The 13112-nt window shown below is 37.2% G+C and overlaps 1 protein-coding gene across 1 annotated transcript in view; it reads right to left on the bottom strand.

Annotated features, from left to right (window-relative positions):
- LOC107689883 (probable assembly chaperone of rpl4) overlaps positions 1-13112 on the bottom strand; it is an 85290-nt gene that overhangs the window by 17402 nt on the left and 54776 nt on the right. The window contains exon 9 of the mRNA XM_016488062.1: positions 1990-2043. Coding sequence (XP_016343548.1) covers positions 1990-2043 — 54 coding nt within the window. The remainder of the gene's footprint in view (positions 1-1989; positions 2044-13112) is intronic.

The following is a 13112-nucleotide window of genomic DNA, read 5'->3' as shown; positions in this document are numbered from 1 at the left end:
AAACATTGTACAAAAATGCTGATTATTTCGCTAAACAATTCTAATAATTATTGGATATAAAAATTGGAAATAAATGTATAATAATTTATGGTTTTATTAAACCAAATTGTTTTTGGGGTAAGCGGTGTCTGTGGTTTAACTAAAACTAAAGAATTGTTTTCAAAATAATGCAGGTAATACGATTACAAAATGTTGACTATTTTTGCACTATATGCAAATTTTCGGATTATTAAAACCTTTTCCTGGCTGGTTTATTAAAATGAGAATAATGTGCAACAAACAGACTTAAAATGGGTTACACATTAGTATGCCGATTTATTTATTTATTTTCTATTCATATTTTCATTTGAAATGCAAATCATTCGTATATTCCCCATTGATTCCAAATGTACAGTGTTGGAGTTACTCCAGGATCAGTGTTTGGAAACACTGGCCTATAGGATAAATTATGTCAAATCTGGCACAGCTTACCCCACTCTCGCCTTCAGTACATACATAAAAAAGTAGGCAGAGACAGTCAGTCAGCCTCTTGTAATTAAAAAAACAAACCTAAAGCACTTCCTGTGCACTCTGTCAGCGTTATAAATATTTGATTTCAGGCAGGATTAAAATAACCTTATTTTGCAGCGAACAGAGAGGGAGAAACAAACAATCGGGCAGCTTTGTTTGTACCCTGAAAAATGAGAAGTCAGATGCAAAAGGGCTGCGGGGAAGGGTGTGTGTGCGCATGTTTTTGTTGTGCTGTGTTAAAGTGCTCTTCACTTTATCACCTACTGTTACACTCTATACCCTCCTCTGATGTCTCAATAACACACCACAGAGAGTTCAAACATCTCTCACTCCCACTCTCTCTGTCTCTTTCTCTTTCACACTCTCTGATTCTCCTGAGCCGAATGTTCAGAACACTCTGTAAGCGCTCTCAATCTGTCAGATATCTATTAGAGAGAAAGAGAGAGAGACTGTGTGTGTGTATGTTTGTGTGTGGGACTAGACTCATTGCGTAGACTAAGGATGGGAATCAAAGGAATGTAATGGTCCAGTTCCGATTCCTACATATCAAATTACTTTTTAAAACAGCTAAAAGGACTGGTGATAAAAAAAATCTAAATAAAATAAAAAGAAATTAAATAAAATATTTTAAAGTCATAAGTTTCATATTCATTTTTTTAAATAATGTATTAGCTTCACTCTCGCTCATTAATCATGCATCAACTCTCAGGATGTTGTTTGTACTGTATAAGTTATTTTTAAACAAGTCTGAAGAAAAGATCAGAATGCCTTCTAGTTTAATAATGCTTTTTGTGCTTTTGATGGTTTTGCAAACCATCGTTTATGTAACATTAGGGTGTTGGAAAAAGATGTCAAAACCAAATGTTTTGCAAACCAAATGTCCAACATAAAAAAAGTGTTGTTATGAAATTAAAAAAATGCCAGTAGTTTTCTTTGAGGGGTAGGGTTAGGGGGAAAGGGGATAGAAAAGACAGTTTCTACAATATAAAAACCATTACGTATATGTTGAGTCCCCGTAAACCACATATACAAGTGTGTGTGTGTGTGTGTGCGCGCTGGTCTGTCAAAATATGATGTTCCAGTATCTCAGTTTCAGCACTGTGTAATTTCCATAGCTAATAATGTAAAGTGAAGACCAAAGCACTTTCACACAAATAAACTACTGTTTCAGCAGGATACAGCACTATATATTATTAATCCAGCTGTCTGAGACAGTAAGCAATGCACCAAATGCTGGTGTCATACATCCTACCAGGTAGAGCTGGTAAAATAGGCCTGAGAATAAACAACTACAACAACGAGAAACAAACACCTTATATGTTATAATAAGTCATTTATTGACCTTTTTAACATTGAATCATCTCAGTCTGGTATGATTTATTTAAATTAATCAAACTCTTTACAACTGGCTAACTTGTGAAATGAGTAAAGGCACTTCTACCATTTAAAAAAAGATGATAAAAAAAACTTAACACACACCTCCACAACCTCATCATCCTCCTCCAGAAGATCCTCCAACACCTCTGTGGCCATCTGGAAAAAGAAAACAGCTCTTCATTTACTGAAATATGACATGTAACTGGATTGTAAACTGATTTTTAAGTCCAAATAATTCCGCAACTGCTCAAAAGTAATTTTTTGCATAAAAATAAACTGCATTGTAACATTATTTAGATGTCATTAAGCACACTGCTCAGCATGCATCTAGCATTTTCCATTATGTTTAATGGTGATCTGTATTAAATCAGCATAAATTATACATAATGGTCACATTTTGTTATACTGCCTTAAAAATGAAATTTAAATAAATACATCTTTTTTGCTTTATGGTAATGAGAATTGTGTGCCACAGAGCAAAAATTATAATGGTCCTAAAAATAGGGTTAAAGAATGCAATTGCTTTATTTGGGGGAATCTCGCAGTAGGTTTTTTTGAGATTTACCAATAATCTAAATCATAGTAAAATGTAATAACTGGATCAGTGAAGTCTGTTTATGTTTGACTTATGGTCAACATCACTCTTTTTGCTGATCTTTAATTAAGTGTTAATTGAGCTCTGCTAACCGGTTCTCAAGGGAGAGAAAAGTGCTTATAATTTAATGATTTTTTTTTTTTTTTACTGCTTTGTCACCTCAGTTCTTATGTTAATTTGTTAAACACCATCTTTATCTCTCCTTTGAGAGCCTGAGATCTTCATTTCCCTGATCGGTGTTATTGATCTATCTGCTGTCAGCCTCTGCCTTTCAGCTTAACCCATTCACCCAGAGTGTGATTTAATTAAGCATCATCAATACATCAGATCAAGAGCTGATAGACAAGGTCAGTTAAAAGCCAAATATTGGGCCATTAAGACACTTCATCTCAAAGTCCTTGAGCTTCAAATCAAATACAGATGAGAGCTGTAATCAACTGCACAGCACTTATGAATCGTGACCGTACAATGTGACCCAAGCTAATACTCAACTCTGTACTGTACATTGATTTTCTGATTCACAATAGCAAGTGCAGATTTTTCCTCCACAAAAACATTCAGATCTGCTACAGAGTGCGAGTTTTAGACTTCCCAACTTTTAAAATGCACTAAAGCTCCTTGTAAGTCTCTCCTGATCGATATACTGAGACAGGCTCTCTTGTTATTCCCTCAGGAGGGTCACGGCTTTGGCCGGGGGCCACGGTGACCCCTAAAGCCTCTTTGAACTCAGATGTCAGCCACTCTCAGCATCCCGCTCTCCTCTCGTCCCGTCACACTCACGCCATCCATTTCAACCAGGGCCACAGAGTCAAGATCAAGTTCTCGTGTATATGTACGTGCTGAAAGGGAGGGGGAGAAAGAGAGTAAGAGAAAGTAAAGCAGGAGAAAAGTGAGGACGGAGAAAGCACATCGCTCGATGGATATGTAATTTAAGGGACTGACCAACCAATTTACGATCCTGCAAGGCCATAAAATTCAGCCTGGACTTAATAATAGCACATTTAATGTGACACCTCTGACAATTCCAATCTAGCACAACCACACTCGCCCGCCTATCTGTATCTGCTTTTGTGTGTGCGTGCGAGCGACTGTGCATGGCAGAAAGACGGACTGCATGCAGGAGAATTTATACTCCTAGCCAGGCTGTGTGAACGCAGAATACACACATACTCGCTTTCGCACCCAAATTTTATAGTCGCACCGTTTATCAAAGGCAACATGGCTGCCACTGGGAGCTAAAAACTTCACTTATATTTAGCCTTTTGGAATGAGGAGGAGCTGAGATAATTACTTTAGGGATTGATGCTCGTGTTCGCTCTCTCTCCTTAGCCGCATATCACTCCTCGATGCCGGCTCGAAGCTCTCAGCAACAGATAAAAGGGACGGATAAAGTCAAATGCTTGGCCCGGAGGAAAACTGCTATGGGGTACGTGGGATTCTCCATTTAAGAAGTTAAAATTGAATGCATAAATCTGCTTGAACGCTTCTTAGATACATACACGATTACGGACGGCTGACAGCAGTTGGCGGACCACGAGTTGGTAACGCGCCCAAGCCCCTGTGGAGGTGTACATCCATAGTATAGTCCGTGTGATCGCAAATCTCAAAAGTGAAAGTCAGCTTAACATCGTGATGTCTGTCAGCCATCGGCGATGGACGATGGCATCGTCTATAGGCCCAACCCTAGTCCTGAGGTATATTCCAAATCTTCTGAAGCCATATGATAATTTTGTGTTTAGGACTGGTTATGGATTTCCTGATTCTGCAACATGTGAGTTATCCACCAATTCTGTAACACATTATAGTCTACTGGAAGAAATGATAACTTAAAGGAGATTCACAGGATTCATCAGACTAATTCAAATGGTAACTTCTGATTTGGTTTCGTTTGGATCCACTCAAAGGACAGGTTCAAAAGAGTCCTTTATTTATAAATCAGACTTCAATCAGAATTGAGAATCAGGTGCTTCTCAAACAGGAGGATGCATCCATAGCTATGCTGCCACCTCATAAAGTTCGATCGAAGGACATCTCAATTTGAAGGATTCTTAGAAGACAGTCTTTGTATTGTGTCCTTCATTCGGCCTGTTTTGAAGGATGAATCATCAGGTGTATCCTACCCATCCTTCAATCGCTCACAATCCTTTGCATAGATTCCAATTCACAAAAATTAGTTAGCTGAAAATAAATATTCATTGAGCTTGTTCAATTTCATTAAATATTTTTGAGGTGAAGGCATTATGCTTTCTTGTGTTTGGTTGTAAATGAATCCCATAATGCTAAACTGAGGAGACCAAAGACGGTCTCTTTACCTGCACTGCATTAATAGAAAGTCAGATAATATAAAAATGGTCAACATAAAATATTCTTCAAATTATTGTTATAATAGTTATAATAATTCATTCTAGCGTTTAATGCTGAGAAGGACTCAGGTCTTGAAGCCTCAGAAGGACTGGTCTAGGAACGACGCATCCTCACTAGAAAGCAGTCTTCCGTTTGAGAAGCACCCTACATTTGTTGCACCTCATGTTTTTGATATAGAACTGGTTCATAGGAGTCACTGTTTATAAATCAGATCTTGGCATTTTACAAATCAGTCTTGACATAATGAAATGACTTATCCACAAACAAAGCTGTTTGTTTTTTTTAATTTAATCTTTATTTGAGTAGGGTTTTTTTGACATGCAAGTACAGTGCAGTTTTTATTTAACTTTTAGGTACAACACATTTTAATTTAATCATTAAGTTTTTTATTTACCTGATTGTAAGCACAGTGCAGTGTTAATGTTCAAACTGTGTATTTACAATGTTAAAGTGGCTGACAATAAATAAATATTATTATTAGGAATAAAACTGCCTCATTTTTTAACTGTGCAGAGCTGTAGCTGAATAATTAGGCCTACTACGCTACTGGAGCCAAATATTTTCTGAGGTGGTACTTGGCATAAAAAGTTTGAGAACCACTTGACTAATGCATGATGTACATCTAGTGCTTTTTATATTTGAAGTTTGATAGCCTGTGGTCACCATTCACTTGCACTGTATGAAAAAGAGCACTTTGTCACTTTATGGGGCAAGACTTTTTTATCCATCCTTTCACAGAGAATTATCCTAAATTCTTATAAACACCTTTTCCTCTGAACTCCTCTTTTGTTGGCCTGAATATGAAAAGCAGTGAAAGGGAAATGTTGAATAACCCTATTGTATTTGTGGGGCTGTAATTGTCAGGTCAAATAAAGGCATTGTCTGAGTGAGCCTAGAATCAGAGGAATGCAGCCATTAATATTAATATGTTCACACTCAGGAGGAGGTCTGTTCATTGAAAAGTGATTATTTTTTCTTTCAACCCCTGCTTATGCCTCCTCATAACTCCTATCATTTTTTTCCTTTCCTATTTGCCTGTCTCTCGTGTGCTAAATTGCACATCCATTTGTGTTTAGCCACACTAGATGTGCTAATACTTTACCATATTTATTCACTATACACACACACACAAATACTTTGCACACATACTGCATATACATATACATTGTATATGGATGCTCAAGTCATCTATAATATAAGCTGTATTTACTTTAAGTATAAATTGGCTTGCACACACACTGCTATTTTAAATTAAGACATGCATGAAAAACTTCAGGTTTATAGAGTTACTTGTGATGTTATTCAAACATTACCAAGACTTAGTCATAAACCACAAATCTGTTAAATTAAGTTTTGGCAAACTTTCACCCTCAAGATTCAGTATGACGCATCCCAGGATGCACCATGAAGTTTTGCAATTCTAGAAAATATATTTAATAATCCATCACTCTCAAAGGAAAATGGTGTAACAAAATGAAAGTATCCCAGCTGTGTAAAAGATTCAATTGTAGGCATGACAATGTTTCTGAAAGATGCATTTGAAGGCAATTATATTTTGAATAAAATCTTTTAAACCCATTCACAAGAAAATTGTCCTTCAAATTCATTCAGCGACCTTTCCTGTTTGCCAAAAATGAGTTTTGAGTCTTGTTCAGTGCCGTTTGGTCAGCAAGTCCCTCTAAATGAGATCCAGTGCTGACCTAATCTTGTTTTGAATCAGACCAAGTTTAAGCACCCTAAGCATTTTTTGCCCACAGACAAAGCAGATATTTGACATTTTCCTCCAATTTTCAGCTGCTGAAATTTTACCAAGATCTAGCAAAATACAACAATTACCTCAATAAATGAATTAATTGTTAGTTCATTTAAGTATCATGAGTTTTTGTGAGTTCAAGTTTTAATTATAACACTAATTTAATCCTATTGTGTTAAAACGTGCACAAAAACACGGTATGTCCAATAGACTACTTTGCAAATAAAGGAATAATATCTGAAATTTAAATTTGGTTATTATTTACTCACCATAATATCATAGACTACCATGGAAAATGAATGTTTTGAGATGCCAAATGAATATATTCTTTATATTCTTCTTTATATTCTTTTATATTCTGTCTATTATTGTATAATCTATTTTCTGTAAACCCAGCCTACAACAGCGTGCACACACATACACACACTCAATTTTTGAATTTCAAAATACACAAAATACATTATGTTTTTAAGCAATATGGTTTACGGGGACACAGGAAGTGTCCTCATAAATCATGTTTATGTTGTAGTACCCATGTTATTATGCACATTTGTGTCCTCATAATCCATATATATATAGGCCTATACCAGAATACACACACACAGACACACACAGACACACAAACACACTGCTTAGTTGCTTTAAAAGTCCATCAGATAGTCTCTTTCAGTCTAAATGGGTTTACAGTCAGAATAAACTACAATGAGGAAAAGACATTATGCCACTAATCAAAAGTTTGAAAAGTTTCATAACTCACTTAAAAGAATTATTTGAAAAGATTCAAACAAATGATTACCAGTGATCAAAATAAATCTATTCTAAATATATTCTAGGCTGTTCTAAATTCCAGTGGCATGCAACATTTTAGGGTTGGCACTCACAGAAAAACAAATCTGAGAAAGCTTTTATTTACACAAAAATGAAGAGTGTTGGGATTAAACGATGTGTAATTAAGAGTTTAATGATGTAACAGGCTGCTACTACGTGTTGAAAGTTGACAGTATTGATTCCGATTTATGAAGCCTTTACAGTAACTGCGCTATTGATCTGATTGAGGTAAACAGCTTCTGTAGAGAAGCAATGATTTACACATGGGAATAAAGGCTTAATTAGGCTGCAAAATATGAGCATTACAAATTCTCAGTAACTGATGCAAGACAACACGAGTGATACTGTTCTAAAGGACATGCATGAGCTACTAAAAGGTCAAATCGCCACAAAATACAATGGATTCGTGTTCGAATGTGCATTCAGTGTAAGAACTAAGGGAATTAATAAAGGCCAAAAAGTAGAGACTATCATAAAATATAGATCTGCCACAAAAAGAGACTATATTCTAAATTGCTCACTTAAGTTTAGTTTGGTTGTCTCTTTAGCGGCACACCAGGCTAACCCTGGCAATAAAAAAGCCTATTGTCTGACTCTGTTAACCGCTGGCCCACACAGCCCCTCATTATGACATCATTAGCCAGAGAAGACCGCAGCTCTGCTAAATGACCTTTAGAACAATGCTGGCCCATCAGTCTGTTTCAGAGCCGCAGAGGCGGCCTGTCAAGAGAAACAGTGGCAGGCTACGGGCCGCATTGTGCTCATCGTCTCGGAGAGTGTTTTAAACGAGCTCTGGATATGATGACACGCTTCGTAAGAAGGAACGCTCTGACAGATCGCCTTGTGTGGAGAGCTCACAGAGGGAGGAGCGATGCTTTTTCTTGTCTTCTAACAGAGGTGAAATTGCTTTTTACTGCACGTTTAAGAAAGTTGAAGGTGAGATTGGGCATTTTCTCTCCGTCTCGCACATACACGATTGTTCTTGGTGTGTGTCAGTGCAGCGGCAGCGCTATTGATTTTCAAGAAGTGATTGCGAGCGGTGAAGGTCAGGGTACAGACGTTAAATCAGACGGGGCAAGAAAAAAAGCCGAAGAATTGCTCTACACACACAGGCGTAATCACACATAATCCTTATGGAATCCTATTTCTACATTCTACATATCTGACTTTGCCTTTGGGGACGATACTTAATTAAAGACAGAACGGAGGCTGCAGATATAGATGTTTGTGAAGCAAGTTCCTGCAGATGCCACACAACTGAACAGGCACAACAGCTCTACATTCGGAAGAAAAAGACCAAATCTGTTCTATTTTTCAAAACTTCAACAAAACAAACTCCACAACAAGTTTACTCACTTCATGCAGTCCATCTCTCTGAAGTCACATTGTATGAGGTCCCAAACAAATCGATACAAGGATTAGTATGTTAGACTGACCCAGTGCTCTCTCTGTCTGTTGACTCATCAATAATACAGGAAGGCCTCTCCCGAAACGGTTTGGGTCTCTGTATCCATTTTTAAGTGTCAGGTTGATTCCTAATAATGCTGTGTTACATTCAACTTTAAAAAGCAGTACAGAACATCACCTAAAGTTAGAATTCTGAATTGGAAGAGTGCATTTGAGATCTACAACCTTGATTTTGTAGAGCATGGAGGAACTGAGGGAAATATACAGTTTATGAATTTTATTTGCTTAAAAGGTTAAAACAAGAAGTGAAAGGGCAAGGTGAAAAAACATTTTGGCATAAAATGTGCAGTAAATTTGGTAAATATGTTTGCTCAATTTTTGATAAAATGAAATAATGTAGGAAAAAAAACTTTAAACTTTAATCTTCAAAATTTGTTGCTATTTTTACAGTATGGAAGCCCATTTTATATGACAAAAAAAAAATCATGCTTTGGTAAATCACAATTGTGACATAATGCTTTGGTAAATCACAATGAACTGTGACATGTCAACAATTACGTCATGAAGCTGAAATTATGGCAAAACAAAGTTATGAGATAAAAAAAGTTAAATGACCATTCGTAAAGACCCGCCCCCTTAGTTACAGTTGCTACAGCCGACAAGCCATGCCACTCTCATGCCACACATCATGTTCTCGCACACTGAAAAATACAGACAAGACAGCAGGTTACTTTAGGTTTGAAACAAAGTCTCAGCTTTAATGTGTCGTGACAGATCACTGTAGCACCTCAAATCAAGCAGTACATGAACCAATCATCTCTTCCTCTTTACTAGTTATTGCATGAAATAAACATGAATGAACATCAGTAGATATCTTGTTTCAATAATCTATTCTCTTGTCTGGTTTATTTGTTGGACAAAATGGCAGATTCTGCGTTCTGATTGGTCAGATAGCCTGTTAATCAAACTCCAGGCGAAGGGACAATTGGCAATTATGCCATAAGAAGTCTTAACAGTCATAATTTTAAAAAAAATGGGTGGTGGGGGGGGTTCTTATGTGCCAGAAAAGGGCTCCCATCTCAAATATGCAGAGGATTCTGCTGTTACTGTAAAAAGTTAATATATACCCTATATATATATATAAAACTGTATTCACCTGCAGGAGAAATGCTAGCATTGTTGATCCACAGTTTGGTCGCTAGGAAACTTCTTTATGAACAGTCGAACACTTACAAAGGTAACATTGCATTGGCATTTATTTCTTTATGTCATCTTCTCAGCATCAGAGCCTAATGTAATTAGTAATGTCCCACACTTGAAGTTTCACTTGAATGCAGCATAACAGAGGGGGTTCTCAACATGTATCTGCTCATAAAAGAACGATCACCAGGTGCCCATTCGTAACTGCCCATTCACTCATAGCATAGAAGCCATTGTGACCACTTGTTAACCACATACACACACATCAAAAGCTACGGACAGGTTGTCAGGTAGCAGATGTGGCAGCAGGTTATTGAAACCAGACATTACTAAACTCTCATTAGTGCTGAGAACGCTCTCATTCATTCCCTCACTAACACACACGCACTCTTTTTCCCATTCTATGAGGTCAGCAGGTGTCTCGGGCTCTATAGGGCCTGTCTGAACGTAATTAAGATCTGCTCGTTAAGATGTTGCTCAGACCGGTAACGCTGTTGGCATAGCGACTGCCCGCCGAAAAGCTGTGCTGATCGAAAACCTCTTATTGACAGAGTTCCCACAGCTGATGAGTTAAATGCCTGTGCGTGTTGCTCCATTTGCAAATCTGAGGTGAGGGGGTTTGAAGGACAAGAGCACTAAATAATACTACATGTTAGGCAGCATGATGAACTTTCGCTACGACTCACACTCCTTCAATGTGATCTCAATGATTTATATTTATGGTAAGTTTGAGACTACTAGTGCAAATGCTTCTATTTGGGATTTTTCTAATTAAAAACACTTTTCATTGCAAATAATATTGTCAGCATATTAACAGGACAATCTAGCGAAAAAGTTGAAGATACATGTTTTCTAAATTTCCATCGGTTATGAGATTAGAAATTAGAAACAATTATTCAAAACAGAATACATAGCAAATACATAAAAAACATCAAATGTAGAACAGTTAATAATAAAATACAAATACAAATACAAAAAAAAAGAAAAACAGTGTATACACACACACACACACACACATATATATATATATATATACACTGAACAAAATTATAAACGCAACACTTTTGTTTTTGCCCCCATTTTTCATGAGCTGAACTCAAAGATCTAAGACTTTTTCTATGTACACAAAAGGCCTATTTCTCTCAAATATTGTTCACAAATCTGTCTAAATCTGTGTTAGTGAGCACTTCTCCTTTGCCGAGATAATCCATCCACCTCACAGGTGTGGCATATCAAGATGCTGATTAGACAGCATGATTATTGCACAGGTGTGCCTTAGGCTGGCCACAATAAAAGGCCACTCTAAAATGTGCAGTTTTACTGTATTGGGGGGTCCGGGGGGGGGTCCGAAAACCAGTCAGTATCTGGTGTGACCACCATTTGCCTCACGCAGTGCAACACATCTCCTTCGCATAGAGTTGATCAGGTTGTTGATTGTGGCCTGTGGAATGTTGGTCCACTCCTCTTCAATGGCTGTGCGAAGTTGCTGGATATTGGCAGGAACTGGAACACGCTGTCAAACCCTGATCCATTGTTCATGATTCAGTCCACTGCCCTCTAGTCGTCATACTGTGAAAACTCATCTTCTCTTGAGACAAACCTGTAAAATAAATACTATGCGATGATTAAAGTAAAGTCAGTATTTTAGTTTTAACTTAATATAATGAGGAAAAACACTCAAGATCAAGAATATGGTATCAACTGAGTTATTATAATGAAGATCTCTTAATTTACATACGTAAGTATACATTTTGTGTCATAATATAGCACAGTGCATTAATTCAGCATTGTGCTTCAGAATCAGTGTCATGTATCTTAAATAGCCATGTGTTATGGGATCAAACCATCATGTTTACATCAACTAATTCTCCTGCAATATGATCCCTGTGTCTACAGTACATGAGAAACTGAATGGAGAGAGCATCCCTGTCTTAACATAGCCTGTGATACTTCTGTGCTCCTTTTCTATTCTAAGAGCCTGTTGGTATAATAAGATGGAAAATTGCTAAGTGATTAGAGAGTATATGGGGGTGCTTCAGAAATGCATAGCTTTCTATAACAGCTCAGCTCTGCATCCTCACACGCTACTGGCGTCTTAACAAATACGGTGAGTTTTGGCTGGGATCCCATTTGCTGTTTTCAAAGATCCACAGCCATATACAAGGGTCTGAAAATAACCAAGGCCATGTTTGTCTCTATCTAAATGCTTATTAGGCGTGTCTCCCCTCCTTGGATAACAACAGAATAAAATGAATGACCATTTTTTAATTACCAAGCAACAACTTAAATGACGCATGTTAAGTTTTAATTAATTAATATAAACAATAATAAGAATAAGAATAATAATAACAATAATATTCATTATAATGAATATATAAAAATTAATATAGCCATTTCAGAAGATTCAATTTCAGAAACTCTTATATATAATTAATAAATAGTTTGTATTTATTTCTTATTCAGTTATTTAGATTTCTTTTTTTCTTCCATCATGCTAAAGAGTTTATCCACATCTCATATCTAATGCAGCACTAGAACATTCTAGCAGCCTCCAGGATATGCAAATGATTACTTTGTATTTCATTCCATCTCAACACTTGAACCAGGAGTGATGAGCAGGCCTCTTTATTGACGTGTGTTCGTGACTTCAGCAATTCCAAGGAACTATAATAGGTATTCTTTTACAGTACGGGCTGCTTGGAGACCCTCACTGTGAGTTACAGCCACTTTCCAAGGCTGTGTGCTGCTTTGTTTAGCTTTACCCCTTATAATCTGTCTGAGATGGCTTTAAGACGCCTCTGACGTTGTCTGTGGTTCAGGAGTGGCTTAACAAGAGGAATACGACAACTGTAGTCAAATTCCTTGACACGTCTGTGTGTGGTGGCTCTTGATGCCTTGACCCCAGCCTCATTGTGAAGTTTGTGAAGTTCACTCAAATTCTTGAATCGATTTTGCTCGACAATCCTCATAAGGCTGCGGTCTTCCACACTGGTTGTGCATCTTTTTCTTCCACACTTTTTCCTTCCACTCAACTTTCTGTTAACATGCTTGGATACAGCACTCTGTGAACAGCCAGCT

This window comes from Sinocyclocheilus anshuiensis, unplaced genomic scaffold (genome assembly GCF_001515605.1).
Source record: "Sinocyclocheilus anshuiensis isolate Anshui unplaced genomic scaffold, SAMN03320099.WGS_v1.1 scaffold1239, whole genome shotgun sequence".
NCBI classification, from domain to species: Eukaryota; Metazoa; Chordata; class Actinopteri; order Cypriniformes; family Cyprinidae; genus Sinocyclocheilus; species Sinocyclocheilus anshuiensis.
Note: the sequence above shows the minus strand (reverse complement) of the source record. Positions and strands in the feature narration are given on the sequence as shown.